The sequence below is a fragment of the Strix uralensis genome, chromosome 1, assembly GCF_047716275.1.
Source record: "Strix uralensis isolate ZFMK-TIS-50842 chromosome 1, bStrUra1, whole genome shotgun sequence".
NCBI classification, from domain to species: domain Eukaryota; kingdom Metazoa; phylum Chordata; class Aves; order Strigiformes; family Strigidae; genus Strix; species Strix uralensis.
The window spans coordinates 108,008,271-108,035,597 of record NC_133972.1 but is presented as its reverse complement, the minus strand read 5'-3'; the positions used below and the strand labels follow the sequence as shown (position 1 = coordinate 108,035,597).

The 27,327-nt window shown below is 50.3% G+C and overlaps 1 protein-coding gene across 1 annotated transcript in view; it reads left to right on the top strand.

The window, feature by feature from the left end:
• The first annotated feature begins 13,559 nt into the window (after nt 1–13,559).
• Nucleotides 13,560–27,327, top strand: part of NR4A3 (nuclear receptor subfamily 4 group A member 3) — a 31,332-nt gene continuing 17,564 nt past the window's right edge. The window contains exons 1-5 of the mRNA XM_074876662.1: nt 13,560–15,540; nt 18,228–18,386; nt 21,051–21,937; nt 24,132–24,261; nt 25,230–25,402. Of these exons, the coding sequence (XP_074732763.1) occupies nt 21,053–21,937; nt 24,132–24,261; nt 25,230–25,402 (1,188 nt within the window). The 5' untranslated portion in view covers nt 13,560–15,540; nt 18,228–18,386; nt 21,051–21,052. The remainder of the gene's footprint in view (nt 15,541–18,227; nt 18,387–21,050; nt 21,938–24,131; nt 24,262–25,229; nt 25,403–27,327) is intronic.

Sequence of the window (27,327 nt, the reverse complement as noted above, 5' to 3'; positions counted from 1 at the left end):
GGTGTAAGGCAGAAAAAAAGAAGAACAGAAGGCAGAGAAACCAAGAAGGGCATTTTTAAGTGTGACCACAGACGTAAGCTGAAGGCTGACATTAACAAACCACATTATCTTGTGCTCCTCTGCTTACGATGTCCCACTCAGATCATGAAGTTAGCCCATTTTTGCTTCTCATGAAAAGAAAAAACAAGGGAACAAGGAAAACAATGCCAATTAAAACTTTTTTAGAACACGGAACCCTCACACACAGTATTGTTACAATCATACTCAAGAACTGTACCAAGCCACACTTTTTAATACTTCAAATATCAAACTGGATTTTAATACAATCACGCATGTTGTTATATTCCATCCAAACATGCTTTTCTAACTTAATTTTCTTCACTTCGACAAATGAAACATTTCTGGAAAAGAAGCAACAAGAATTTGTTCAAAATAAACATTAACAAATTTGCTCCTAGACATACATCACAGGAGGAATAGAATGTTTTTCTTATTAAAAAAAATATATCTGACACATTGAATTCTGTAAAACAAACTGGAGTGAGTTCAGTGATGAAAAGTATCACAGTCTACCTGAAGTTAGAGGGCAAACCCTTAAAAAAAAAAAAAGATATTTCAAAAAAGTATGATTTTTTGTAAAGTTCTCAAAGAATGTACAATATTGTTACATTAATATAAGACTTTCTTATGATCAAATGTTGTTGCAAAAATATTTTTAGTGTTTACCATTTGCAACGACAGAAACACTCTCAATTTGCCTGATCACTGTAGAGGACGCTTATTCCCAGCACTGAGAATTAAGAAGTATCTGAGCCTGGGGAGATGACTACAAAGGACACTAGTTTTTTGCGTCATTACCGTACCCTGCAAGACACTGTGGCTTTGTGTCACTGATTTCTCTGATTTCCCCTAAACTCTATCTTTGTTTTATTTTAAGTTGTCTTCTATTCAGACAAGTCACTATACACTGGTAGAATTACTACCCATGCACGTGAACTAAGAGAATCACTACTCTTTTACTCTTTTTTTGTTTTGTTGAACCCCACCAAGATTACCTCTAACTCCCTACCTTTTTCACCCTCCTTAATTCAAGGCCTTGGGTCACAGCACTGAGAAGTGACACAGTGTTAAAGTCAGCTTTTCCTGGCCCACTGTCAAGTGTGCCAACTCCATTCTTTCTGAGGGAAGAGAGTTCACTGCACACACAAGTGCTTTTGCTATGAAAAAAACCTTTAAATGGCCAATTAGTAAAACACTTGATGCCTAAAAGTCTCCAGCAGGGTTCAAATGGCACAAGGCTCATTAACAAAAAGCTCAAGATCAGTTTGATGGTAGCTTGCTAACAGTAGTTTTGGTCAAATACATCTAAAGATCTCATTTTGCCCACCAGTGGTAGCTCTCCCCAAAGTTCCCTTTGAAATATCACAGGGCAGAAATACTAAGTCAACTTTTCCTGGAAAGACAGTGCTGTGACTTGACTCCACCACTTTCAGAGAGGTAGGTTACTTTGAGGGCTTCTTCACGACTAGATCCTTTAATCCTTTTCACCTGCCTCTAGACACCTGCCAATGGCTTGGAATTCATACTCTGGGGATGACTAGGTAGAGGCAAAGATACCAGCCATCCCACCAATGATGTCGCAAGTAATCCATCCTATTGCAATAGCAGAAAACAGCAGAGGAAAGCTGTCCCAGGTAACTGAGCTGCTCCTACTTCCAGCTCACCTGTGCAGCCACATGTGCCATCCAGGAAAATTGTCCTAGACAAACCTTACAGATAAAGCCACTGCAGAACCATCTTGGAGTTTCTCTCCAAGAATGTAATTACTGAAGAAGCAAATCATTCTCCTTGAGAACTGAAGCTGATATTACCATCAAATCTGAACTCCCGGAAGGCTGACATAGTCTCTGCATGGTGTTCCAACAGACCATGTACATCAAAGGAGGGTATGCCTCCAAAAAACTACAAGATTAAGAAATGCTCCTACATCTCTAAGAAATTACTATGTCAAATATGTCCTAGAAAGCTGACTAGCGATTGGAAATTACAAGTATCACTATTCAACCCACTGCTAGTTGTAAAATTTTCACTTTATCTGCAGAAAGAAATTAGTTTGCCTACTCTACCAGGGCTAGAAAATACACACAAAACTCCCCAAATGCACAGAACTTGGTGGAAACCCTGAATCACCGAACCGGCTAATTCTCTTAGTGGAAGAAGTTATTTTTTAAATTCCATTGATATAAAAGCACAAGACAAGTGTAACATCAAGTACTTTATAACCTATAATTTAAGCAAATCAATCAAGTTCTAGATGCTGACCTACAAAATGAAGCACAAAAATGCCATGCATTAAAAAACAATTAAGAGGGCTGGATTTCCTGAAACCCCAAGCACTGTAAGAGTCATATTAAGTAAATCTGCTATCTACTTTGTTACTGCTTTGCAAAGACAAACACACCTTGGTGCAAGCAGTAAGAGGCATGAGATGGCCAATAACCATGATGCTTCCCTACCCAGAAATCAAAACTATGCAATAATTTAATTATCACGCTATTTAGCAACAGTTTAAGTACTAGAATTGGATTTCTTTTTCCAGAATCATTTTTCAATAGGTCATTCAGTCAGTCAAACCGGACTATCTTTGAACTTAGCCCTATACATTCAGGATGCAAGACACAAGAGCCAAACAGGCTGCCCATGCCGATGCTTTCACCAGGCGAGGTTACTTGGGCATCCAGCACCGCCGTGAACAGATCCAAAGGTATTGCCATCTAGGTGGACCCCAGCATTTCTCTACCCACCTGAATCCCAGAGATACCATGTACTCACAAGAAAGTTGTCCCAATGCCTAAAGCAACGGGCAGGTATCTTCCTTCAAACATCACTGCATTAGGTGAACGTATTATTGCCATATAATGTTGTCATCAGCTATGTGCCATAGATAACCCAGTCCAAACCTCTGCCAGCAAGAGAGCTCCTACAAATCCTCCCTAGTGTGCTTCAGGCAAAATTAGTACAGTTCACCCAGCTGCTCACTTATCCAACATTAACTCAAGAGCTGTGGGGGCGGTAACTCTCCTCTGCCAGAGAGCAGCAAATCACTGGGGAAGAGTTGCATCTTCAGCCAGCACAGCTGCTTGCAAAATGAATTATCTTGCTACACTCCTAGCCCTGAGGGGCCTAATACATACTGACAACAGCGAGACCAGCCATCGCAGCCACTTTTACACAGTGGACTAGTGGTTAGAGCACTTGCACAGGCTGCGAGGGAACGACATTCACCTCCCTCCTCGACCTAAAAGGATCCAAAAAAAGCATTGCCTACTTCCTAGATGGTTGCAACTAAGCTTGTGAGACATCCATTGTGTAGCAGGGAATAGATCACCTATATTTCTAACGGCCAGCTAAAATATATATGGGTTCCGTGAAACTCTGAAATCTGGATCTCAGACGAGGAGCACAGCAGGACCACCAAAGTTACCGTTTCTGCTACACACTCCACCCACGGACTTGGGACGACTGCAGAGCAACCGCTACTGACAGTCAACTAACAGTCAACACGATTTAAAATACATGGCTGCAAACTGCCACAGCTCGGGACTTGCCATGCAGCCGGGTGAGAGAGGGCGAAAAGGCTGCATCACCTTCTGTCTGAATGTAGTTCATCCTCTCTTAAGAGCAGGGGTACCCTCTGGCACGCAGCTCACCCCCCCCTTAGAGGGGCTGAGGGACGTGCTCCGCTCGGCAGTTCCCGAGGCGGCTCCCCACTCCGGTCGAGAGGAACCCGCCCCCCATCACCGTCGGCACACAGCGCCGCACCTTCCTCAACCCCCTCCCGCCCTCGCAGCAGGGTACTGATGAGAAGTAGGTAATTAAACGACGCACAGCGAGCCGCGCCGCAACGGGAGGAGGGGGCAAGCTCCGCATGAAAGCGGCGACCAAGCGCCGGTAGAGCAGGCCCAGCCCCCTCCAGCCGCAGGGCAGGCGGGTGAGTGGGCGGGCGGCCGAGACCTGCCCACAACCCCCCAGGCGCTCTCCGCCCAAGCCGCGGGCTCTCAGCGGAGCGAGGCGAGGGCAGCTCCGGGCCCGGAGCCCCCCGCGGCACCGCCCCAGGAAACAAGGCTGCGGTCGCCAGGGCAACGAGGCCGGGCACTCCCCGGGGAGCGGCGGGAGCAGGAGCAGCAGCGCCGCGGCCCGCGCCTGCCCGCCCCTGGCACCCGCCACCGGAAGTGTATTTATAGGTTGGCCGGATACGTGCTGACGTCACGGAGAGCACCGCCCCCGTGCGTCAGCGTAAGGCGTACGTAATGGGAACGTGACACACGCACGGCGCGAGCTATTTATAGCTGGAGGAGGCGGAGAGGGGGGGAAAAAAAAAAAACCACACCCCAGAGCCCGGCGGAGGTGCGCGGCGCTCGGGCCGTTTGTTTGCCATCCGCACGCGCTGGGGGGGCGGGGCCACGCGCGCGGCGTAGGCGCCGTCAGGTGACGGGCCGGCCCCGGCCCCGCCCCTGCGGAGAGCGGGGGAACCCGTGCGGCGCGCGGGCTGACCGGCGGCAGCGCGTGACGGGGGCGGGGGGCGCGGGGCGCGGGCCAGGCCAGGCCTCAGGCGCCCTTCCCCGGCGGGCGGTGCGGGGCCGGGGCCGGGGTGCCGGGCGGGGGATTCCCGTCCCCGGGAAAAACCCCACGGAAAATAAAAGCGTAAGAGCCGGTCCCGGGCTTCCGGGAAGCGGAGTCGCCGCCCGGGCCCGGCGGTGCCGCTCTGCCCCCAGAGCACCGGCTGGGTCTGCTCCTTCCACGGCGTGCGTGGGCCGAGCGGCGGGGCCCGGCAGCCCCACGGCAGCTGCAAAACGCTTCTCCCTTCCCTCCCCCGTTCCGCCTCCCCACCCGTGTGGGGAGCGGGTCTCTGCCGCGGGGGGGAGGCGCGAGGTCAGAGAGTCCCTGGTGGAGACGGTGCCGTAACGAAGGGCGGGCGGCCGCCCGCGGAGCCCCCGGGTGGCGGCTTCGCTGGGAGAGCGCGGTGGCGCCGAGCCGGGGCTGTCCCGGCGGCGGCCGCTTAACGCAGCGTTCAGTCTCGTCCCCTTCCCTTGTCCCTGGAGGTGCAAAGAGGCGTTCCCCGAGTTTTCCCCCGCTCCGAGGGCACGCGAGCCGCAGCAGGTCCTCTTGCCCGGGCCGGCGCCGCAGCAGGCGGCCGCCGTTCGACGATGCCCCTCGGACCCACCCGCTCCAGCAGGGGAGGCGGAGCGGGGCCGCCCGCTGCCCGCCACCGGCTTCTCTGTCCTCGGGGAACCCCTCGGTTAGAGCGCGGCCCTCCCGGCCTGGGAGCCGGGCCAGGGACCGGCCGGGCCGGGGCGCGAAGGGGCGGGGCGGGGGGGGGGGGGTCCCCGGAGGTCCCGGCAGCGGCGAGCGGGGACACCTGTTGGCGCCGCCGCCGCCGTCACGCGGCGCTCAGCTGGGCGGGCGCGCGACGGGCCGGGCCCCGAGCCCGCCGGCGGCGTCACGCGACCGGGCGCGCGTGCCGCGCCCGCCGTCACCTGCCCGCGGCCCCCGGTGTGTGTGTGTGGGGGGGGGGGGGGGGGGGGGGAGTGGATGCTCCCCCCGGGGCCATCTCCCGCCTGAAGGCGTCACCCCCGGGTCAAGTGCTGTAACATGGAGCGGCCCCGGAGAAGCCGCGAAATAAAAGTTTCTTGAGAAGGGGCCTCCGTGGGCAAAGGGGTTACCGCCAATAGTGCCACCGGGCGTTGTGCCGCTGCCTGCTGGGGCACGGCCAGTTCCCGCACCCTGGCGGGATCTCGCCGCCGGCCGTGCGTGACGGGGTAAACGGGAGCAAGCGGCTTTCGCTCGGTGGCTGGGGAAGCGGCGGCGGCTCAGCCGGTGAAGTTTAAAAATCTGAAAGCAGCGCGCATTCCTTGCACGCCTACCAGCAGGGATGAAAAATTAATGGGATTTAATGGAGTATGCTGATGTGACACACAATCTGCAGGTAACGTGGAGCCCTCTAGAAATGTTTGTAATACGGCGAAGCAATTAAAAAGCCAGTTGAACGGCTTGAAAGGCAGCGATCGTGAAATGACATAATTTTTAATAAAAGCCTATTTATGGTGGTGTTTCGGTTCCTATCATTAGAAAATACCATCCTAGGAAAAGGTATAATGAATGACAAAAAACGTGAAGCTCAACGGTGTTATCTATTGAAAACAGGATACTATGTCTTAATTTAAGAGCGGCAGCAGGAAACGAAAGAATTGCCTAAACTCTTAAGGGTATAAATACTGCAAATTTAACTTACTATTTCATAACAAAAACAATAAAGCAGGGAAATATAATAGGAAAAGATATCTAATTCAGAACAGATGGCAGGAAGCTTTTTTTCCCCCTCACATGGAACCACAAATGTGTGGAATGATCCAGTGGGGAATTTTGGTAGGGTGAAAACACCAGAGTGATTCTACCACTCAGCACATGAAAGCTTTGGTGAAGGAAAAAGAAAACGGGAATGAAATTTGTGTTTCAAATTGCCCAGAACTTCTGATTATGCATTAGTTTCTATTGCCAATTTTCACTGCAACATGACAAAGCTTTGCCTCGTCATCCCCAACAAATTTCTTATAAAAATACAAAAACATATCCTAGTAAAAAATAGGAGATTGTTCAGACATTAATTCTCTTGCCGCACAATGTTCCATTCCCTTCTTGTAAAGCAGAGCATTGAGATCGGCCAAAACGCTGCAGAACGCTGCTGACTTTAAGTAGTCTTTGCAAAGACATTTGCTGATCTTTTCTTTCAGAGTCACAGGAATTAGAGAAAACCTATTGTGACTTTGGTCCTTTGAAAACGGGGGGGTCCTTTTACTAGAAAAACACTTGCACCTTCTGCTACAGCTGCGAGCAGCTCCACTGATGTTTAGTTCCACTGCGGTGCTTCCTGTTTGCCTTTGCGAAGCTTGAACGCTCAAGGGAGGATAACTTAAGCAAGCAGAAGATGAGGCGTGGAATCCCTCTTCTCTGTCACTCTCCCCCTCGTCTCCGTCACTGAGACATGTAGCCTTTCTAGAATTTTGGATCTCTGCTCTAGGTGCCCCAGAAGCAGTGATGGTAGTTTTCTAAAACTGTATTTGGATAGTTTTGACTTTCACTTCTTGATGTTTCAGATTTTTGCTGTTCGAACCACACCACCATCTCATACAGCACTCCACCTGTAAGTTTTTGTATAGCATACAATTATAATCAGGTGAGACTGTCAAGTTCCTTGCCTCCTTGAAACAGGAGGGAACAAAGTCAGGAGATCAGCTTCTCTTTTGGTTTAACTTTGAAGATTGGCTTTCCAAGACACCTTTCAAAGCTCAAATGCCTTCCTGAAGAGTGCGAGGGAAAAAAACATCCTCCCTTGCCTTTCTCACAGCTTCTCCTGCAGAAATGGCAGCAGGCTCCTCCTGTTTGGTAGGAGAGGAACAGCCCAGCTTCCCTAAGCTGGTCCAACAGCAGCACACCTGCGCTCAGCGCACTTTGCTCCTTTTGTTTGTAAGTTTGTTTTGGCACTGCTCCCTCCTGCCATCTCCAGAGGGCTGCACAGAGGAGCGCGCATAACGCAGCTCCAGGTATGACATTTCCAGCCCGCCATGGGCTCCAGCAGCCATGACTTGCCAGTTTCACTCAAGTTTGGATTTCAAGATGATTTTCACAACCCCAAAGACTTGGACTCTGAGCTCATCACCCTACTCCCGGAGCTAGGGCCTAGAATGCATACACCACAGTCTGGGCTTTCGTGTACAGTGCAGGGAGGGAAAGATGGACTGATTTCATCCGCTCACTCTAACAGTGTATCTCAGCTGATTCAGAGATGCCAGAAGGTTTAGTCATAATTGAAGAAAGCTGATGCTTCAACTCTCTTAACCTGTGACATGATACTAGAGCCTACTTCTGATCTTTAAGATGTGATAAGCTTGAAAGAAATAGTCCAGATCTTCTAGGGTAAATTATTCATTTATTTATATAAGAAAAAAAGGAACCATTGCCATTGAGGGGTCTGAGGCCTTGTGCGTTAATAAGACATAAACCATAATAGTACTTAGTTTTCATTTCTGTGCCTTTATTTCCTACATCCCCTGTTGTAATTTTACAGATGGAAAAATGAAGCAGGCAGAGGTAAATGGGGTTTTGCAAAGGCACAAGCCAGGACAGAGATGAAACAAAAAGCAAAACCTGGACAAGTCGGTTGCCTGGGCAGCCTGACTCTCCCATTGTTCTTTCCTCAAGCCCCTTGTCCTACCCCAGCTGAAGAGCTGCTGCCCGATGGCTCTTGGAAATGGGCAGTTTGGATAGAACAGTAGTGAGAAGGGAGAGCAACAGACAGGGAAATAATAGGAAGGAAAGAGAATGTAGTCCAGGAAGAGGTGAGAGAGACAGTAACTGGAACACAATGCCCGGTAACATAGGTAAATGGTTTGGAGATCATTAGGAGTAAAACAAACAGGGTAACTGGAAAGACGAGGTAATAAGAACAGATGGAATTTAAAAGGTTCTGCTCATAGATAGATGTTAGGAAAAGTAAATAAATAACAAGATGATGTTTTGAGGAGCTATCCTTTGTCAACATGAATTGAAAGTATTAGTCTGCCAGAACAGCAATGCCTGCTGAACAAGCCTAAATGATTATCTGATGTAAATGATTATTTTCTTTACAATGATACAGTCGCATTTGTGTAGTACTCCATGTAGTAAGTAGAGAGACTCCTTTTTAGGAGTAGAGATTGACAATCCAGTCAAGAATTAAATTTAGAAATGGAAGGGCTCAGAAGGAAACCGTGGGAAAAGAACTTACAAAATAATAATGACAATTGCTATTATTTTATTAATTATAAGGTAAAGGAGAAAAAATACTAACTTTTGGCGTTTATAAACCAGCCCCATGGCCTTGACCCTTCATTAAAATCCATTTTGCTGTAGTAAACGTTGTACTCTTCAAGATCTTTGCCCAGGATAAAATGAGCTTGAGCTTTTCTTTTTTTCCTCCTCTCTCTCATCTTTCTTTAAGTGAACACAATCAAATAAGATTGCCTTCTGAAAGAATCAAGGGCAATGCGAAATGTAGTTCTTGTGCATCCATGATAAATCCTGTTTAAAGCTGCTTCATTATTACATAATTAATGTACTTAAATTAAGATCCCTCTGAATGCTTCTTCATCTCCTTATTTAATAATCTGCTATGCTTGCATGTCTGAACCTTGTCTGGTCCTGGCTTCTCCCGTTCCTAATCAGCTCTTACGTGGGCAGTAGAAATTATGCTCTCAACAGCCCCTCTGCTTAATATGATCACAGTTTGGTCTGTGGGTTTGTCTGAAAGGCAGTCGTTCCTTTCATTAATACGCAACCTCCTTTACTTTTAATTTTGGATCTCCACGAGCAAGAAAGAATCGCCTATTGTCTTACAAGCCAGGCAAAGTGAACAGGCTGAGTCAGTCCAGGAATATTCAAGCCTCCCCATCTGTGGTATTGCAGAATTCCAGGGCAATTCCACCAGTTGGTGGAGCTTCTGTCTGGGAAAACAGAGCTATTGTGAACAAAGCATACTGTGCATATTTCTAACATTCATAAAAGACTGGGTTTGAATCATTTGAATCTTTCTCAAAAGTTCTTCCTTTGGGGCAAAAATTTCCAATGCATGGCCTCAATCCAATCACAGTCATTTGGAAAATCTGAGCATAAACCACCCAACCATTTCTTTAACTAGTTGGAAAAAGAAAATATAAACTTTTGACTGTAAAAGTATGACAGCAGCCTAGATTAGACTGGGACTTAATTTAGTCAAGACTGGGACTCAGTCACCACACTACCAAAGGCTAAGCTAGGCCTTCCCCTCTTCCCCATCATGACCCCTGTATGACAAGGGCACCTTTCAAGCAAAGGAGGCAGGATGAGTTCCTCTTCCAGTTTGGAAACACAGTGGTGACAAACTGGGTGTCTGACTGCCTGTTGTAGCATGGTACCTCACATGTAGAAACCTGCTGGCCTAACCATGTAAGGTAGCCGAGGCAGAGCTGCTGTTCCAGGCTATCCAGGCTCAACCAGGTGTCATTTTGACCAGGATCACAATCCTCCTTTCAGGACGTTAGACACCTTGAGCAGCACCAGAACCTGTTACATTTATATTCTGAATGGCAGGATACCTCTGAAGGGTAGGATTCTGACTCAGGCCTAAATTTAATGAGGTAGGTGACCATATCTAATAGGTCATCAAATCCAATAGGTGACCGTATTAAAAGTTGCAGTGTTTTCTTTAGTGCCCCATCCCCAGAAAGAAACCTAGAAATCCAAATTAACCATCTAACTCTTTGCGTAGTTGCAGGGTGAGAAAAGGGTGCAAAACAGACTAGCTGCAACAAGTTGACATGGGCCACATCCCAAATCCCAGCCCTCTGGAGCAAGGATATGTAGCTTAGGACTTGCAGGAAGTCTCAGGTTATTGGAACCCTATCTTGAAGATGCTCACCTATGAGCTTCTTCAAAGACACAGCTGGAAGCAGATGGGTGCTACCTTCTGTTGACTGTAGCTTTGTCAATGACAGCACTCCCCAGAAAACAGAAGATCTGGGATTCAGCTCCTTTCTCTGCTTAAAGAAACTCAAATCCACACCGACCGTTGTCCGAGAGAATGGTTTCATCACCAGGCTATTGGCTGTCTAGGAAGGTATGGAGGGAAAAGGGAGCTTTTACTGTAGAAATCATGCTCCATAGGAGGGGTTTAATCAGGCAAGAAAGAAAGTTCACGTAAGGCCATGGCAGTATTTTTACACTATAGGTGTTCAACACAAAATAACACAAGCCGTCCTTGGAGCGGGAATGGATAGGCAGATCTCCTCCGTCCCAGCAGACAGCCTGAAGCACTAGACTACAGTGCTTGCACACAAGCCTGAAAGCGGTTTCACCACTTCAAACGGGTGGGTGAGATGCCACCCAGAAGGATGCAGGGATTACAGCAGTCTCCTGGGAGGTGGGGAATGTAGGTTGACTCTCCCCATCCCCACCCTTGCCCCTCTGCCCCAGACAAACTATGTGCATTTGGACGTCCTATTTTCTGTGCAAGTGCTGAAACTACCGAGTTATTGTGTAATTTGGGTGCACCGACTCCTCTTTTGGGGTTTTCCTAGAAGGCGGCATTTAGGAACAGTTGGTTTCTACATCCTGGAGGAAGATAGGGAAATTTGTAGGTAATACAGAGGGATACTCTTTGAGTAGGAGGTTGGACTAGTTGACCTTCTGAAGAGTACTTCTATGGCACTACTGAATTTAGATGCCTCCAGATAGATGGCAGCTGGTCAGGATTTCTGGATTGTGTTTTTTTGATTTGGGTATTTAAATTCTGCAGTAAAAGCCTAAAACCAGTGACATTTTCATTGCCTTGGTCCCAGAAATTTGCAGCCTAAAGACTGGCCTGGACTGCACAAGCTCTAGTCTTGGGAGAAGTCAGCTGCAAATTCTGATAAGGAGTTGTCATCAAGTTATTTGGCCATAAATGCAAATGCATGGACGGGCACTGGAAGTGAACCCCTCAGCCTCTCCGCATTGTTTGCTCCCAGTGCCCCTGCATAACCTTGTCTCCCCAACTCTGGTATCATCCGGCAAATGTCCGTCCCCAACTCCTGGACCTTTATTTCTCCTGAAGCCTCCTTATATTGCTACAGGCTTTCTCCGCTCATTGCACAGCCTCCAGTTTTGATTACCCTGAGTTATCCAATGAGCCCCGAGAATGACATCCTTCTGGCCCTCATTCCTGCACCACTGCCTCCAGCGAATCAAGCCGACGTGTACACACCAGTTAGACAATTTGCCTCCTGTTGTTCCTGTCCCCTTATCTCCCTCCGGCCCAGTGTTTATCCTTAGATTGGAAGCTCCTTGCACGAAGGACTTCCTTTTTGCCGCTTGGGAAGCACGCAACGTGTAATGAGTGACCTCTCATTTCATAAATAACTGCAGAATAGCAAACCGTGCTCTCCCTAGAGGAAACTGCTGCCTTCGGTCGGGCAGTGACGAGCGCCCGGCTCCCTGCGCAGCACCCGTGTCTCCCCAAAACGTATAGTGCTCTCAACGCCACTTTCTAGCCCTTTTCTCCAAATATCCCGTTTCCTGTGTAGCAGTTCTTTAAATAGCGCCTGGAAGATTATTTTAAAGGCTTTCACCACACTTCTGCCGCTGTTTTGGGGTTTGGGTGGGTTTTGTTGCTTTTTTTTTTTTTTTTTTTTTTAAGCCTTCTTGCATGACGATATTTTCACGTCGTGGGAGACAGGAGCAGCTCGAGGAAGCTGCGAAGTTGCATGGAGTACCGGGGCGGGGGGGGGTGAAGGACAATACGGTTTCTAGCACCGTCCACCCGGTACCGACATTTTGTGCTTGCAGACACTCTCAGCGCGGAGCTGAAAGTTTCGGGATGACGGTGGGACTTCATCCCCCGGGGGTAGCCCTCCCGGAGGGGGCGGGGGGCCCCGGGCGGCGGCCGCGCTGCGCGGAGTCCCCTTCCCAGCAGAAAGAGCGAGCTGCAAAGGAGAAATGACAACATGGAAAACGGAGTATTTTTATCAGGGCCGGTGCCCGGGGTGAGCGGCGGGCGGAAAGTGCCACCCTCCCTCCTCCCCTGCCCTCAGCCGCCCACGCCGGCAGCGGCATCAAAGGGAATCTCCCTTCTCGCGGCGTGTCAGCACCGGGGACGAGCGCACCGGCCCGTCATGGCATTTTCACTTCTCCCGGCGCTTACTCAACAGGCTGGGGGGGTTGGGGGGGGGAGCGGGGGGAGGACTCCCAACCAGCCGCCGCTTCTGCCATGAGGTCACCGCCGCGCTATGCGCGCCCGCCGCCGCCCCTGCTCCGCTCCGTTGCGTCAGGCAGGGGGTATCCCCGCCGCGGCCGAGCGGGGCATCCCCGCCGCGGAAACACCCCGCGCTTCCACGCGTGGCCCTCACCAGCGGGGCAGGTGGGGGGCGGGGGGTATCCTGGCTCCAGCCCCTCCGCCGCCCCCTTGCAGCGGGCAGACGCCCCGCGAATGACAAGTGGTTGGCAGGGGGAGGGATGGGGTGGCGCGGGGAGGGAAAGCAGCGCACGCTGCACCGAGGGAAGCGCCCCGAGCCGGCGGCCCGGCCACGCCGAGGGAGGGGGAGCCCGGTCGCCAAACGCGGCCCGCCGCGATCTTTTTTTTTTTTTTTGGAGGGAGAGGAGAGCCGGGTCCGGCACCCCCCGCCAGCGGCCGGCTGCGGTTTTTCCCCTCCGGAGAGTCGCGGGGGGCGGCCAGGGAGGGGGGGGGGGGGGGCGGGCGTGCACGGGGTGGGGGGGGCTGCGTGGGCGCGTCGGGGTCCCCCGGGCGGGCGGTCCCCGCACCCCACCCCCTGCGCAGAGGAAGCCGGGCGGGGGCGGGGGCGCGGCCCCACGACAATAGGACTCGCCGGCGCTATAAATACCCGCCCGCATCTATATTTGGTTTGGCCGGATCACAACCGGGGGGCCCAAAAATAGCCCCAAGCGCCCGCCCGCCCCGCCGCCGCCGCCGCCGCCGCCGCTCAATGGGCTCCGGCTCCGCCCCCTCCCCCGCGCGATCCCGATCGCCCTGCACGGGGCCCGGCGGCTAAATTTAGCAACGCCGCTTGCGTCAATGACGCGGCTGCCGTGCGTCAGCCCGCTAGGCTCCGCCCCTCGGAACGGGGCCCGCCGCGTCCTGTGCGTGGATTGGCCGCGGCGGCACGAGGATGGCGTTCCGCGGTGACGTGGAGGCGCTGATTGGCCCCGCCGGGGGCCGGCTGCGTCCGGAGGGGAAGTGTCGCCGCGCGGGGAGCCCGGCGGCCGGCGGGTTCCCCCCGCGGGGGGAGCGGGACCTGGCAGCGGCAGCGCCGCCGGCCCGGCAGGGAGGGAAGGAGGGAGGCAGGGAGGGAGGCCCCGGCGCCCGCGGGGGGACGGCGCGCACCACCGGCCCCACCGCCTCGGGAAGGGGATCCCGGGCCCCTACGTGGCCCCCGCCGCGTCCGCCGAGACCTGCGCCGGCCCCGGCCTCCCCTCCCCGCCGCCCGGGGCGGCAGCGTGCGCGGCGGCGGTGCCGGTGACAGGCTGCTGGAGCGGGAGGCGGCGGGAGCCCGGCGGGCAAAAAGAAAGTGCCGCCTCCGCCGGTCCCTCCTCCGCGGGGCGGCGGCGGGCGGGCCTCGCCCGGTCCCGGCCCCGGTCCCGGCCCCGGCCCCCGCCGGCAGAAGTCGTGTCGCTGAGCCCCTCCGTACGGAGCACAAGCGCCGTAACGGCCGCGGTGACAGTCGCAAACGGTCCGGCTGCCGGCAGCGGAAGTAAACACAGCACCGGGCACGGCGGCGGGCGGCGGGGGACCCAGCCGCCACAGGGCCGGTGCCCCGGGCAGACACACGGACACAGACAGACACACGCAGGCGGGAGCCCGGACTTTCTCGGGGCCGCTCGCCCGAGTGCCCGCTCAGAGCGGCACCTTCCGCAACCTGCTCTCTTGCTCCTGCGCACTGGAAAGTTTCAAAAGAAAATTAAAAGGGGGTAAAAAAAATGAAAAAGAAAAAAGAAGAAGAAAAAAAACGAAAAAGAAAAGGGGAAAAGAGAATTAACCCCCCCCCCCCAAAATTTTAAAAAAAGACAAGGGAAAAAGAAAAAAGTGAAAGTACAATAAAAAAAGAAACCTTTAATAATTCCTCCTGAAAGTGCCACTAATTAACCAAGCAAAGCTGTTTTACCGTTGAACCACTCCAGTAAAGAGTTGCTGCGTTTGCAAAACAACACACCACGATCTCTGCTGTTAATAATAATAATAATAATAATAATTTTAATCTGTCTTGGGAGCGACTGGCCAGGCTGTCGCGGGCGGCCAGCCCCGAGCCGGCCGACCGTCCACCCCGTCCCGCCGCCGCCGGCGCGGAGCGGCCGCCTCACCGGGGCTTCTCGGCGCTGCGCGGCTCTCCGCGGCTCTGCGCGGCTCGGCGCGGCGCGGTGCGGCGGGAGCGCGGCGCACACACTGGGGCGGGGGGGGGGGTCAGTAGCGTCAGGCTCCCATGGCGTCACTATTGACGTTTCGCATTCCAGCCGCTCTATGGAGAGGCCGCTAGGGCTCCTCTCACATAAATGACGTTCAGAGAGAGGGAGCGGGAGAGCAGCGCAGAGAGGCGCCTCCGTCCCCTCTCTCCGCGCAGGCACACGCGCACCCCGGGGCACTCGCACCGGGGACGCGGCCGCAGGTCCCGGCCCGGCTCCCGCCGCACACACACACAAAGGCGCATCGCGGCGGCGGCGGCGGCGGCGGCTCCTCGGCATCCCTCGCCCGCCCGCCCGCTCCCTCCCTCCCTCCCTCCGCCCGGGGACGGGCTCCTGGCTCCTCAGGCTTTTGCAACCCTTTTCCATGCCTCGGGATAACGCGCGCACCGGACCTGCGGCCGCCGGGAGTCTCCGGGGTTTTGCGTCTCGGGTCCTGCCGCTGGACAGCGCCTACACGCGCCTTTAAGGAAGCGGGCACCTACAAACTAGATGTAAAGACGGAACCTCCACAGCAACCGAGTACGTATACGAACGAGCGGGAGAGGCTGAGGGAGAGGGACAACGAGACGTGTCCCCACTCCGTCAAAGTTGCGCCGCCGGGGTAGATGCTCGGGAGGTGCCGGCGGCGGGCGCGACGCGCTGCCGTGCCGGGCTCTCGCTGAAACTTTTCCTTCTCCTTCCCTTCCCCCCCACCCCCACCCCCACCCCGCGCCTTCCCCCCGCCTTTCTCCCCGAGGATGCTCACTTGCCGCTCGGCTTCTGAGCCTCCCCGCCGGCTCGGCAACCCCCGCCGTGCCCGGGGCACCGCCGCCCCCGGCAAACAAACGGGAGGGCTGTGGTGGAGGGGAGCGGGAACCGGAGCCGGTGGTACTACGGTATTTCTGCTGGTTGTTGTCATGGAAATGATGCTGCCGGCGGCGGCGGGGAGTTTACAGCGCCGGTGATGAATGGCAGTAATTTGTCTCCTTCGTTTAACTGCGCTTGGGAAATAGGTGGTTTTGTTTGCACAAGTTCGAGCTGTCTGAGGGGGCCGGCGGGGCAGGTTGAGCTAATCCCACTTGGGTAGAGAGCAGCCCCCCTCGGCAGCCCGGAGGAGCTCGCCCAAGAGGTAATTGCCGGAATGTGACATATTGTATTGAAACGAGACGGGATCTTTGCTCGGCACGTCTGCCCGGCAGCTGCTCCTCGGAAAATGTGCACTTTTCCCTTCGGAGGTCAGAGCCGGTAACGAGGGGCTGCGGTGCCCCGGCACGGGCGGTACCGTGCGGGGAGGCTGGGCTGCGCCCCGCTCCCTGCCCCCGCGGCGCCTCCCGCTTTTCCCTCCTCGCCCTAATAGCCGCGAAAGAAGTTTCAGTCTTGGAAAGAGGAGAGAAAGCGCGGGCGCTGGGTTGTGATAGTATATCGGGAGACGGTTATCGGGACGGCATTATCGCGATACTCCTTCCCGGGTGGAGATGCGGCTCACCTTCGCGCGGCTAGTTAATAACGCTCTCATTTAACATGCGATTTTTGGAGACGATGGATTTCGTGCGAGGATATTTCCCAGGGAAAGGGCGGAAAACGCTGTTTTCTGTCGGGGGGTTGGTGTGTTGGGATCGGATTTTTTTCTCCATGGGGGGGAGGGGGGGAAAAAAAAAGTTTGGGAATGAATCTCTAACTTTTATCCAAGCCGCTTCACTCGATTACATTCTTCGCCCTATTTTTCTCTCCTCCGTGGAGACCGTTGTATGCTGGAGTCAAGCCCCGGTAAAAAACAATGGACTAAACCAGACCAGACGTTTTCTTCGGAGGTGAATCTCACGCGAGCTCGTGGATATTTGCTGGAGTGACCGTGCAGCTCGGGGCGATCCCCCCCCCCCCAAAAAAAAAAAAAAAAAATCGCGAGCTAACCGGCGGTGGAAATCGGGCTTGAAACTTTTTAATTCAATGGAGCTTCCCCCTCCGCGGTCCCTCCCGGGTAAATGAAGGTTTCGAAACTCGACTGAAGAAGTCACAATCACAATGGAGTATTTCACGGTTTCCTCCTCGTATTACAGGGTGGGGAGGGGTGTCACTCGGGGCTGAATGTAAAGTGCACGGAGGAAGAAAAGAGCTTTGACAAGGGTAGTTATTTCCTCCTAATTTACAGCCCTTACGGCTCTGGGCTCCTGGCTCGGGCGGCCGCAGTCCGGAGGGGTGTTGCATGGTTAAAAGCGCAGCGAGTGTCTCTAGGTAACCGGTGGCTCGGGGGGGTCGGTGGGGTGGGGGGGGGTGGGGGGGAGAGGAGCCCCAGAGCGCTCCTCGCCGAGCCGGGAAGTCGCCTCGCCGGAGCTCGGGAGGGAACAAAACCCTCGGGAGAGAAAGGGATGAGCTGACAGTCACTTAACATCCCGGGAGCTGGGGTTAGGGGCGGGAGGGGGGATATCAAAAGGCGAGGGGCGCGGAGAAGGGAAAAAAAAAAAAAAAAAAGGCAAGGAACGGGATAAGGAGTCACCGGGAAGCGGCTCCCGTGGGCAGGGGCCGGCACCGCCGCGCATCCCCCGCGCTGCCGCGGAGCCCCCGGCCGTGCTGGCAGCGCCGGGCGGGCCGGGACAGGCCGCTCCCCCGCGACGGGGGGACGCGGCGGGGCCGCGCTCCCTGCCCCGCGTCCGCGCCAGTGGCCGTGAGGCGTCCCGCGGGGCCGAGCCGCGCCGGGAGCGGGGGAGAGGGGCGCGGAGCCGCCGCAGGCTACACGGGCTGGTCGGGTACCCCCCAACTGCGGCCGATAGCTTTCATAGAAACTCTCAGCCTGCTTCCCCCCGATCCGTCCCCGCCCCCCCTCAAAAAAAAAAAAAAAAGTTCCCGCGGGGAAGTGGACGCAGAGGGATGCTGCCCCGCTTGTTGTAGTCACCCCGCGCGGGGCTCTCCTCTTGCCCTCCCCAGGCTCCTCGCTCGGAGAACAAACCGGCGGCTCCGTTGCCCCAGCCCGGCGCTTTCTGCCTTTTGTGTGATGAGGCAGTGGGAGCCGGCAGAGACGCGCTCCCCGTCCGGCTCCCCCTTCCCACGCGTGGGGCGAGGCGGGGGCTTGCCGTGCGAGGGTGTGGGGGGGGGACATGGTTCCCCCGAGGCGCTCCGCCGGTTGGGAGGCGGGAAGGGGGGGTGTGGGGGGGGGCGTGGGGGCACCCCTCTGCGCTGCCCGTCCCCGCCGCCCCCTGACTCTGCCTTCTCCTCCCGCCGCCGGCGGACAGAGCCCGGGTCGGAAGAGCTCCCCCCGCCGAGGCCCGGCCCCAGACCCGCCTCCGCAGAGAGGTCCCAGCCGGCACCCACCCCGCCGCCACCCGCCGCCGCCGCCGCCGCCGCCGCCCGCACCTCCAGCCCCACCATTCAGCGCGCAAGATATCCGCCAGGTAAGCTGCCGCTCTGCGGGGCCGGGCGGAGGAGGAGGAGGAGGAGGAGGAGGAGGAGGAGGAGGAGGAGGAGGAGAAGGAGGAGGAGGGGTGGGGGGTGGGGGGTGTGCGAGAGCTGCAGCCCTTCCCAGATCCCTTTGGCATCATCGGTCCCCGACGTCCCGTACCGGGGCCGCGGGGTGTTTAAATCCCCAAAGGATCAGGGCAGCGCCCGCGTTTCACAGGGCTTATAGCGGTGCCGTGCCTGGGCGCATGGGGGTTGCGAGCCCACCCCCCCCCCCCAGCCAAAGGCAGATTTAAGGGGGAAATGGGTGGGATATCAGTGTCCCTGTGAGGACCGCAGCTTTCTTGGCGTCGAGCTGGGCATCCCCCGTGTCAAGCTTTCGCACAGATAGCAGAATAATAAGGTAATAGCTCTGAATGTCCCTGCCCTGATTTTTTCTACCCATTCATTTGGGCTTTGGTGACAGGTTGATCTTCAATGCGCCTCCTGTGGGGCTTTTTTTTAATATTGTTGGGTAAAGAAGAAAAAATCCCAGGTTATTTACTTTTCAGGGTAGTTAATATTGGTGCCCTAAGTGGAAAAGTAGGGGTTAGAATTAGTCAGTCAAGTGCGCTGGCAAAGGGAGAGGTAGGAGGAGTCCCGCAGAGCCAGGAGAGACCAGACCTTTAGGTTAGAGATATTTTTTCTGTCCTCAGGTCGGACTTTTTTTAGACTTCTGCTTTCTTACTCCACTTTGCACAGAATTCAGTGACATAATCCTGTTATGCTCAGAAAAATGCAGGGAAAAAAACCATAATGACCTGTTTCCCTGAACTCCTGCTCATTTTGTGAGCTAGCAAAAAAGCCTTTTCCCGTCACAGGGCTGTGTATCAACACGTTCACTTGTGACATTATCTGTCCACTCGCTCAGTTGTGTTCCTCAATCAGTTCTCAGTGAAGGTGCGTGGAAGGAAATTCCTTCCCTTTTTATTTGCTTAAGCACTGATCACTGCATTTTAACAGACGGTGCTTGAACTAACAAATGATAGTAACAGGACTTCCCATGAAATGTGTGTGCGTGGAACGGCATAGATAAATTGATAGGGAAAAAAGAGAACAGTAGAAAAATACATAAATAACATTGGGAGGCAAGACTTCTGGAAGGGTTATCCTGCTTTTTTCTTTAAGCATTTGAATTTACAAGCAGGAAGGTCTTAATTTCAGAAAACGGTGCTATTTTTTTCCTCAGTTTTTAATGTCTTCTCGAGAAGAAGAAAGATCTGAATGGTTTGTGACAGTATGATAATTGAAATCTGGTGCTTAATTTAAACATGTTTATCTGCAAAACAAGCAAGAAAGAATCAAAAGCTGATTTAACACAAATTATTTGGATTTCTGCATGCCAGGTTCAAATGAAAATTTTAAAATTGTAAGTGAAGGGAGTTCTTAAAATACCGAGGAAAACCCCATTATTTTTAACACAGCTTTTTTTTTTTTTTTTAGTATGAGTTGTTTCTTGAGTGCTTTTGGAATATAAATTGCCACAGTTACGAAGATATGAACTGCACTTAATTTTGATATACATTTTCTCCATATTTACTTTTCTCTTTATGAGAGAATTTGTACTAATTGATGCATTTTATTTCTCTGCTGTGGAATGAAAATGCACCACAGACTTTTAGTTTGGGTTGCAAATATAGGGTTAGAATCTCACAGCATTTAGTCAGGCAAACCTCAAATGGATTGCAGAATTGGGTCCATTATTTCCTGAGAGCAGCAAAGGAAATAGCAGACTAGTAGGAAAACTGAAAGAAAAAAAAATCAAATCTTTACAGCCAGGCACTGTGTTACTTCAACCATCCCAGCTATCAGTGAACCACATTCACTTTTATGACTAATGGATAAAAACAATTATATTAGCAGCCTCAACCTTGCTTTCCCATAAAAACAGAAACAGAAATACCACATACTTTTGGTCTTACATTTTTGCAAATGTAAGGATATGTTATACCACCCACTTTTTTTAGGAGAATGTTCTACCACAGATAAGCCTTAAAACTACTAGTTAGACAGCAACCTTAAATTATTAGCTGACCAGAAATATGCTTCAAAGGCCCAGAGTTGAGTAAGCAAAATTTATGTTTGCAAGTCCTTAAGTAGCAAACACTGTGCTTTGAGTCGTTCCTCTGACATGCACTGCAGATGCTGTTTAAAATAAATATAATTTTTAATATTATGCATTTGATAATCTCATTTACCCTTCATGAAAATTTTATGGCACGGTTGCACGCATACAGAGACAGATTTAGAGCCATAAACTGTTTTCATTCTGCTTATCTAATTCTCATTGACACCTATGTATATTAAGCAGCAGATGTAGGACAGCCTGAGATAGAGTCTTCTCTCACTGACACTGGTATAAATTTGAGTTGCTCCCATGACTAGATGAGAGCAGGCTCCCTAATACCTAATGCTTAGTCGATCCCCGATGCATATTTCTTGTTGAAAGGCGAAGACTTGACGGTAATTTATATGTCCCCTGTCCAGGCGAGAGTGGGAGTCGGGTGCCTAACTGAGCTCCGTGAAATGTGGGAAAGCTCTTAGGAAAGAAGTTTGTGAGGGTCTGGGCCGTGGCCTTGGCGTGCTGGGCGTGTTGTTAACGTCCCCCTTTGCCCTTGCAGATATGCCCTGTGTGCAAGCGCAGTATAGTCCTTCACCGCCCGGTTCAAATTATGCAGCTCAGACCTACGCATATGGCTCGGAGTACAGCTCGGAGATCATGAACCCTGACTATGCCAAGCTGACCATGGACCTGAGCAGTACTGAAATCACTGCCACTGCCACCACCTCCCTTCCCAGCTTCAGCACCTTTATGGAGGGTTACTCTGGCAGCTACGAGCTCAAGCCTTCCTGCCTCTACCAAATGCAATCTGCCTCTTCTGGCCAGAGGCCCCTCATAAAGATGGAAGACACCCGGCTCTCCCCGTACCAGCCCTCACTACCACCCTCCACGGATGAGGGGATGCCCAGCACTTCCATGTACTTCAAGCAATCTCCTCCCTCCACGCCCACCACACCCGGCTTCCCCTCTCACCAGAGCCTGTGGGATGAGCCCCCGCTGCAGCCCACGCAGACCTGCCTACCCCCCGGCCACCTGATGGAGGCCGCCCCCATGAAGACCGTGCCTCCGCGCTTCCCCCTCTTCCACTTCAAACACTCGCCCCCCCACACGCCGGCCACGGCCGCCCACATGTGCTACGACCCTGCCTCCCTGAGCCTGCCCCTGGGCTCGGAGAGACCCGCCGCCAGCCAGGCATCCATGGAGAGCCATTCCTATGGGCTTCACCTGGCCAAAAGACCAGCCACCTTAGCCTTCTCACCGCTCGGCCTCAACGCAGCCACCTCCAGCCTGATGGGTGAGAGCAGTGGCAGTGGCAGCAGCGGCCTCCCATCTCCGCCCAGCAGGAGCTCCTCTTCTGGGGAAGGCACCTGTGCCGTCTGTGGGGACAATGCTGCCTGCCAGCACTACGGGGTACGGACGTGCGAGGGCTGCAAGGGCTTTTTCAAGGTGAGAGCTCTGCGGTTTGCTCCCCTGTCCGCTTCCCCCCACCTCCCCTTCCTCCTCACCTGCTCCTCGTCCTCACCCAAGGGCTCGGGGGTGTTGTGTTGTGCGTTAGAGCTCAGAGTCCCCCAGCAGGGTGGGATGGACACCCACCCAAAGTGTTTGAAGAAGGCCAAAGCAAGCCCTCCATAGGATAAAAGGATCAGCCAGTCTCGGCCGAGAAAGGGCCGTGGCAGTGAGCTGGGCAAACCACAACTCCGGTCTGCCAGCATCCCTCAACGGAGCACGGGGTCGCCCCTGTCTGAGCTATAAACTGCATTTATTCCGTAGTGAAACTCACATCCAACCCAGGTTTTACTCAGTCACTCATACCAATTAAGCAAGAAAAGAAACCCTGAAATCGTAAAGTCGGCTTGGTATTTTAGCTGATGGCAGCAGAGCCGTTCATTGTCCTGGGGCAGTTGGGGTGAGGAGGGCTGTGGGGTCGGCACCGGGAGGAAACTGGTTTCATACGTGGGACAAACCCAAGCATGTCTAGTTTTATTTGGGCGCTGCCTTGTCATTACTCTTCAGTTCAGGAGCCCAGGGAGTCCTCACCAGTGGAAAGCTGCTTGCAGAGCAGTGACTAAGCACTGCACGGGGTCTCGGTGCCTGCTCTGTAACGGAGAAGGCTTTGCAGCTGAGTAGCAACATGAATAACTTACACACGGCAGTTTCTCAGTGGAAACTTTGTGCTTATATTTTTAAGAATTGAATACTCTCTTTCTGCTCTTCGGTTTGGATACTTCATAATTTCCTTTCAACAGACTGAGTTCAGATCCCAGTATTATTTTCAGAAATAGCTTGTTTAAGTGAAGAACTCAGAGTAGCCTTTTGTTAGGATGGTTCTGGGCAGCAGCTTTAAGATTTGATACATTTGGGTTTGATTTGGTATATTGCCTCCTGCAAAGATAGCAGTCAGGCCCTGTTCTGGTAAAAGATACGACTGGAACAACAGAAATAGTCCAAAAATAGTTGAGGGAAGGGCTTACAACATTTTTTTAATTGTAGACGGAGCTGTTAATGTTAGTTAATAATAATCCTTTGACAACGTGGTAAAATACACATTTCCTATAAGACACATTTGTTATTTAAATATAGCTAGAAAAGGGAACACAAATAACATGGAAATAGCAGTTCTTATGGGCCTGATCCTGCCACTGTGGAAATCAATAGCATGTCCTTGATTGGGAGCAGTATCTAGAGCTTATTCTGCAAAATTAAACAGTTTTCAGCTTCAAAGCGCAATGAACAATATTTCCTGTGTCTCTTATATTTAATACATGGAGGCTGTTATTTGAAAAGGAACACAAATTATGAAATAACACTTATCCATTAATTTCATTGCAGTGAAAGATTTAATATTGAATGTTGAGTTGATAAATTTGTTCCTGTTCTGCTGTCTTTCCTATTAATGTCTTTTTTTGGTGCTAAGTTATTTATTGATATATCTTTGATTTTAAGTATGGAAACATATCATATGTTTTTGCATCAATATTTGTTACATTCTCTCAAGGCTTACCAGGTTTTTACAAATTTTAAATTTATTGTATAGTTTTAAGATCATTTTAGAGTTAATTAAATGTATATAACTACAGTATAATTCTGTTTGGTTTTCTCCCAGGTCAGGTTAGCTTTCCCAGAATATTTAACTAAACATATTTTGTAGGGGTTTCTGGTATTTTTATTTTTCTCCCTGATGATTTTAATGGCTAACCAAACCAGTTATTGTGGTATTTGACTAACAATAGAGATAGCAAGAGAAGTACATTGCAGATCATTTTGATTTTATTTTAATAAGGTCAGCAATAATCAAGGGAATGAACCAAGTAGAAAATTGTTCCCAAAGGGATATTAAAAGCGGAGATAATCTAATCCCCAAAGGTAGATGTGATGACCTGGTAATTTCAGATATGATTTTATCATTCAAAGTTGCCTGTCTCCAGAGACTTGCTTCAGAACAATCCTAGATGATTTTCATTGTCAGCAGCTAACACTAATAAAATTGTTTTTCCTGCAGGCTAGTGTGTTAGGAAATTAATTTTATCTAATTATATGAATTGCACTGTCGCTTTTCATGTTGTAATTAAAACACATTTTGTCAGGTTCTAACTTGTTCAAGAAACGATCAGTTTACTATTTTTGTATTGCATTTTCACAGAGAACAGTTCAGAAAAATGCAAAATATGTTTGTCTGGCAAATAAAAACTGTCCAGTGGACAAGAGACGTCGTAACAGATGCCAATACTGCCGGTTTCAGAAGTGTCTCAGCGTCGGCATGGTTAAAGAAGGTAAGGACTATTGCTATTATTATCCCAGACACTGAAATACTATGTTTAATGAATCTCTGTGTGTGCGTGTGTGGACTCGGATATCTCTGCAATGAATTTTACAGGGATGGGATTCATAACTTACCCCAAAATATGTGCATTTGTGTAATAATGTATTGATTTTCTTCTTTTCACCCATATTATCATATTTAGACTTTAGACCCCAGAGTTCAAGAACAGCAAGGTCACAGGAGGATAATTTGACACTGTCCAAAGTGTCTCCTTTATTAGCTTTGAACGTTGCTTGATAATGCTGTTGGCTTCCCCCTGTTATCTCACCGGGGGCTGCACGGGATTGTGTACATTTTGACATAGGATCTTGTCTTGTTCCCATAAGTTGATTGTAAATTTGCAATTAATGTAAATGGAAATGAGATCAATTCGGTAGTCCCAATTCTGCAAATATTTTAAGCATGAGAGTAATACTGTGTGAGCAGTCCCATTGCAAATACTAACATGGATAATATTATCTATATAGCATGACCATATTTTTTCAAATGCTTCAAGAAAGCTAAAATTACTTTGAATGAGTGACTCTGCCATTTAAAAGGTGCACCAATAGTAGGAACATTAGAGTTTGTGTTTCACATTCTGTTTCCTTTCAGCAGTAGAGTGTCTGTGTGTGTGTGAGTGTGCATGGGCACACATACACAGGCGCATAGATGTGCTGCAAACAAAGCATGAACACTAGGAACACAGCTGGGCTTTCAGTCAGCAGCTACATTGCTGCTTACAATCATAGGTCTGACGCAATTTTGGTATCATTTGTGTTCCTTTTGCAATCAAAGGCATCAAGAGCATGTGCTGAAACTGGAGAAAGCTCTTATTTTTGCCGGGCTGGCCACCATAAGAAAAGCAGGTGTTCATTCTGGTCCGTTGTTTGCTGGTGTCTTCACAACTGATTCGCTTTTTTTTTTTTCTTTACCTAGTTGTCCGTACCGACAGCCTGAAAGGGAGAAGAGGTCGGCTGCCTTCCAAACCAAAGAGCCCCTTACAGCAAGAACCCTCTCAGCCCTCCCCGCCTTCTCCTCCCATCAGCATGATGAACGCCCTCGTACGAGCTTTAACCGACTCCACACCCAGGGAGCTTGACTATTCAAGAGTATGTCTCACTTTTCTTTGCCTGTTTGTTTTCCACATATAAATGGTTCATGAACTGCATTTCTACTTACCAATCGGTTTGCTAAAATGAAATTAAATGTGAAATTTGGATGCGGGTAGAAATCTGTCCAGCCAGACATGTCTTTCCATGGTAGGTGGACGATGAGGGGAAAGGAGGTGCAGTAGAAATTAGTGTTAGTAACTATCCATCATGAGGATCTCAATCACAAAGTTACCTGCAGTATATTCCATAGATGAGTGAAAGCAAAAATGTGTGGATAAATAGAGCATTCTTCTTGCAAAAGGCTGTGCCAAAACACTAGCAATTTTGATATGATTGATTAATCTACCAAACTCAGGAGCTGTACTCATATGTCCAGTATCTTAATTTCCAGGTTCTGAAGGCTAAAATCTAACAGCACTTCCCTAATATTCAGATATAAAGGTTGCGCAAAGTAACGCTGGATGGATAGGGACATTTCTATTGAAATCAGTAGGCATTTTGCCATTATTTAAATGGGACCAGGGTCTGGCTTTGGATACCCAGCATGAATATCTCTTCAGTAAAATTCACCTTTGTAAAACAAACCTTTTAAAATCAAAATTCTAAAAAATTATCTCAGCAAAGCTTTACCAGAGATTATATATTTTTGTAACTTTGTTCTTTAATGTATCATATTCACCATTTAAATATTCATGGAAAATTTTGAAAGTTTAAAAAACTGTTCTATAGTTATTAAAATACAGCATTGAAATGGCTTGTTAACTACATTTTTAGGCAGATTGATATAGGAAAAGAAAAAATACAGCTAAGGAAAAACAAGATCAAATTTCTTCCCCTTAATGAAATATGATTAAATCTGAGACTGTAAAAAATACAGCTGTACTCTGACAACATCTACATTGGCCATTTATCACTTGTTGCTAAGTAATATTTAATACTAAAGCATATTTGATTGTAATTATCTAAAAAGTGCATTATGCTATTTTGGAGTAACATATATCATTTAGCAATTTTAAGCATGCTGTAATATCTTTTCTTCAAGCTAATCTGTAAGTACACAATCATATAATTTTCCAAATTATTATTAAGAATATAGCTGTTCAGTACGTGACAGCTTTTTAGGGGAGAATGCATTACCCATATTTACACGTATTTTAACTTACCCAGAATGTCTCAGGGGGTCATTCTGCAAATACCGAGGTGTATGACGAGCTGTGCTCTTTGACAGAAATCTGCTGGGTTCCACAGAATTACAGGCATATAATAGCTCAGGCCATGAAAGCAGTATCTAAGCTTACGTATTTATTTATTTATAGATAGAAAGTTCTTTTGCATTTACAAAAACCTGAATGAAATCTGTGTATTTTTATGTGACTTTTTTCTTTGTCCTGTAGTAATTATTTCTCTTTTAATGAAAACAGCCCATAGATCTAATTGTTGAACAATTCTGACATTACAGGAAGCACATGATTGACAGTAAATTAATTTAGTCTTGGTAGCTAAAAGATTAAGTATGATTGTCTGTTAGGACATATTAATATCTAAGTTTTTCTTTACAGTAAAATGATAGTCTGTTATGTTCAGCAGTACTGAAAAGACAAAAATACATGGAAAGAAATGAATAGATTTTTATGTTTTTCATAAACTTTATACTTATTTTGAAAAGTTAAGGGAGATCAGAAACAAATGCTGTGTAAAAACTGAGATAAACTAAATGAAATATTCCATAAACACACTGCAATGCTAAAAAATCCCTTTGAAGAATAATCCTGTACCTGTAAAGACTAACTTATGGCATGTTCAGTTAGTCTGTGATCCTGCCGAGCACCACAAATGGGTAGATCTGGAAACCTGGTTTTGGAGTCAGTCCTAACACTTCCGCAGACACGACCTTAATGTTTAGCATGGTCTTCATGTTTACA